This window comes from Pinus tabuliformis, chromosome 2_2, assembly GCF_031772625.1.
Source record: "Pinus tabuliformis cultivar Carrire ecotype Pingquan chromosome 2_2, CPIR1, whole genome shotgun sequence".
NCBI classification, from domain to species: domain Eukaryota; kingdom Viridiplantae; phylum Streptophyta; class Pinopsida; order Pinales; family Pinaceae; genus Pinus; species Pinus tabuliformis.
In genome coordinates, this window is record NC_142300.1 from 496,583,569 (window position 1) to 496,586,996 (window position 3,428).

Consider the following 3,428-nt stretch of genomic DNA (forward strand, 5'->3'; position numbering starts at 1 on the left):
TTATATTTTTAATATAAAGGACAAAAAAGAAATTCGACATTATTAAAGTCTAAATCATCCGTAATATTTTATATTTTAAAAATACTATTATAAACTACCCTAAACAAAACATATTTATATAGCAAACAAACAAGACAGCATTAAAGTTGAAAATAAATATCACAATCTTTGTAAAGTATTAGTTTATAAGAGCCAGCTATATTCTTTGCGTGTTTAACTAATTTGACTTATCAACGGATTTAGTTTCGTGAATATTTACATGATTACGAAAAGGTCCGTTACAAACGGTTACGAATGTAATGAATTATAATTTTAAACAGCTATAAAATTGGTATGCAACGTGTTGAATATATAAAAGTAATGAATCATTTATATCACATAGTGAATCATTTACACATTATTTTGGGAATCTATACACTCCATAAAATGGTTGTATTTTTGGAGGTATCATCCAATCTCTAGTTTTTTTACATAACATTATTATGCCTACAAGCATCCCAAATCCAATCCCTGTGCCCAACCCCACTGCAATCAATGATACATGTTTATTGACACAACTGAACCATGTCTCACTAACACCTTTCATTGTGCTTTTTTGAGGTTGTTTTTCTTTTTCCTTGCATGCTGGTAAAGGAAAACCACATAAACACTCATTACTTTGAAATGAAGTAGAACTGAAAGTGTCAAATTGTGTTCCTTCCGGGATCCTCCCACAAAGTTTGTTGGATGAAATATCCAAAGATGCAAGCATAGTTAAATTAGAGAGCTCTTGAGGGATCTTGCCACTCAAACCATTATTGGCCAAGTCCAATTGTTCCAAAGTAGATATTTCACCAAGAGATGCAGGTATTTTCCCTTCTAGCCGGTTCCTTGATAAATTTAACAATCGTAGGCTACTAAGATTTCCTATGCTTGGAGGTATTTCTCCCACAAGATTATTGTTGGACAAGTCCAATATTGTGTTTGTGGACAACACATATGTTAGAGTGTACTCAAATCCCTTGATGACGACATCTAGATCCCAATAGAGTGTATTACCACTGAGTTTGGAAGACCCGACAATTTTGAATCCTTGGAGTCTTTGAAGATTGGATGGTATCCTTCCACTAATTCTGTTGTTGGATAAATCCAACACTTGCAATTGGGTCAGACTTGTGATGTTTGAAGGAATATCCCCATGAAGTTTATTATAACTGACACTTAAAACTCTCAACTCATGAAAGGATGCAAGGTACCCAGGTAGTTGACCTGTGAATTCATTTCTACTTAAATCTAGTAGTTGAAGTTGGGTGCATTGAGCCAAAGAATTAGGGAGAGTTTGAAAGAAGTTATTAGAATGAACTGAAAGAACCTTCAAAGAAACAGGAAATCTTATGTCTAGATTTCCGCTCAGTTTGTTCTCAGACAACACTAAATTCTTCAAAGACTTGCAATTGCCTAGAGATGTAGGAATCTTTCCATTCAACTTGTTTTTGGATAAGTATAACCATTCTAATCCCACACATTGGCCAATATGATGTGGGATTGGTCCATCAAGATTGTTTTCATACATAAGTAATTGTTGAAGTGAAACCAAAGCACTAATACTTTCAGGAATGTTGCCGGAAATATTATTTGAATATAAGAAGAAGATTCTAAGAGAGTGAAGCTTTCCTATACTAGTTGGAATTGTATTTGTAAAATTGTTTCTATCTAAATAAAGTTTTTCAAGCTTCGTCAAATTGGCAATTCCTTCGGGTATTTTTCCAGTCAACTTGTTTGTGCCCAGAGTAAGGTAGGTCAACTCACTCAATTGTGTAATGGCTTTAGGTATACCACCAGTGAAGCTATTGGCACCAAGACCAAGGTGAGTAATCTTTGTCAAATTACCAATGGATTCAGGAATTGGCCCAATAAAATTGTTATAATTAATAGACAATGCTTGGAGAGAGGTGCAGTTGCTCAAAGCGGGAGGGATGTGACCGGTGAGTGAGTTGCCACCCAAGTGAAGATATGATAGACTTTTCATCAAACCCAAAAAGAAAGGGATTGGACCCGTGAGATTGTTGTTTGAAAGAAACAACCCTCGGAGAGAAGTGCAGTTGCCAAGAGAAGTTGGAATACGACCCGTGAGATTGTTGTTTGAAAGAGACAACTCTCGGAGAGAAGTGCAGTTGCCAAGAGAAGTTGGAATACGACCCGTGAGATTGTTGTTTGAAAGAGACCACTCTCGGAGAGAACTGCAGTTGCCAAGAGAAGTTGGAATACTTCCACTGAATGAGTTGCCACCCAAGGAAAGATATGATAGACTTTTCATCAAACCCAAAAAGAAAGGGATTGGACCCGTGAGATTGTTGTTTGAAAGAGACAACCCTCGGAGAGAAGTGCAGTTGCCAAGAGAAGTTGGAATACTTCCACTGAGGCTATTACCCACCAAGCGAACATGTTCCAACCTGAGTAGGTGACCGAATTCTGTTGGTATAGTCCCTGTCAAGCTGTTTGCTGAAAGTCGGATCCATTGAAGCCGTGTACAATTACACAGTGCCTTTGGAATAGAACCGTGGAGCAAATTAAAGCTGAGGTCCAGCAATCCCAGCGCCTTTAGCTGCCCAAACTCCGGTGGAACTATTCCTGTCAAATTATTCTGGGAAAGATTCAGAATTCTTAATAAAGAGAGATTGCCGAGAGAGGGTGATATCCTACCTTGCAATCCTAATCCAGGCAGTATTATGGCAGTTACTCGTTTTGTGCGCCTTCGGCAGAAAATGCCATTCCAGGAGCACACGTTATGGGAGTTTTCTGCCGTCCAGTTGAGCAGCGATGCATCCGGATCCGATGTGAGCGCCTTTCTGAAAGACAAAAGAGCCTCTAAGTCCCTTTGATCGCCAGTATCCATGGATGAAGATCTGAATTCAGACTGCTCCAGATTGCCTTCGTCTTCCTTTAAAACAAAATCATGGGGCCGAAAAGAAGCACTTCCACCCATATACGGCTGATCATGGAATAAACCATGTTGCCTGTGAATATGTGAGGAATAAGAAAGAGTCGCTGCAGGGACAGTAGTTAAGGCGAGGCTCACAAAGCACATAAGCATCGTCATCGCCATAGTACCTTTCTCCATTTCTCTCTTTCCCAACCCTAACGACTTGAATGGGTTGCCTGTGAGTTCCCTTGTGTGCAATCACACATATAAATATTGCAGTTCTCATATCGAGTCGTTGAAGGTGTCAGATCAGTTGAAAAATCTAAATGCAAAATATGGACTGGTCCCCGGTGTAACGCAACTTGCGGAAAGTGACGGAAAGCTAAAGCGCAAACGCTCTTTCTTTGTTTTTTAAATGCCGTCGAACATACGAAACCGAACTTTCCTCGTTGTAACTGCTGCACGACACGTTTCGCAGCTAACAATTGTCATCCACTAAATCCTCGGCGGCGTTACGGCTCTTCAA

General features: G+C 39.2%; 1 protein-coding gene across 1 annotated transcript; it reads right to left on the reverse strand.

The window, feature by feature from the left end:
* Window positions 1-263: 263 nt before the first annotated feature.
* Window positions 264-3,125, reverse strand: LOC149193541 (uncharacterized). Its single transcript, XM_089406730.1, has 2 exons — window positions 1,575-3,125; window positions 264-1,292 (listed from the first exon to the last, which is right to left on the reverse strand). Exons 1-2 carry the CDS (start codon window positions 3,098-3,100, stop codon window positions 398-400), a joined length of 2,421 nt encoding a protein of 806 aa, XP_089262856.1. The 5' UTR covers window positions 3,101-3,125; the 3' UTR covers window positions 264-397.
* Between the last annotated feature and the right edge of the window lie 303 nt (window positions 3,126-3,428).

Excerpts from the sequence above, each read along its gene's own strand:
- LOC149193541 (XM_089406730.1), bottom strand. The coding sequence starts at position 3,100 with ATGGAGAAAGGTACTATGGCGATGACGATGCTTATGTGCTTTGTGAGC. Across the intron at positions 1,293-1,574 it reads CCTGAAAGTATTAGTGCTTT|CACCCAACTTCAACTACTAG; the intron begins GGTTTCACTTCA and ends TTTGGCTCAATG.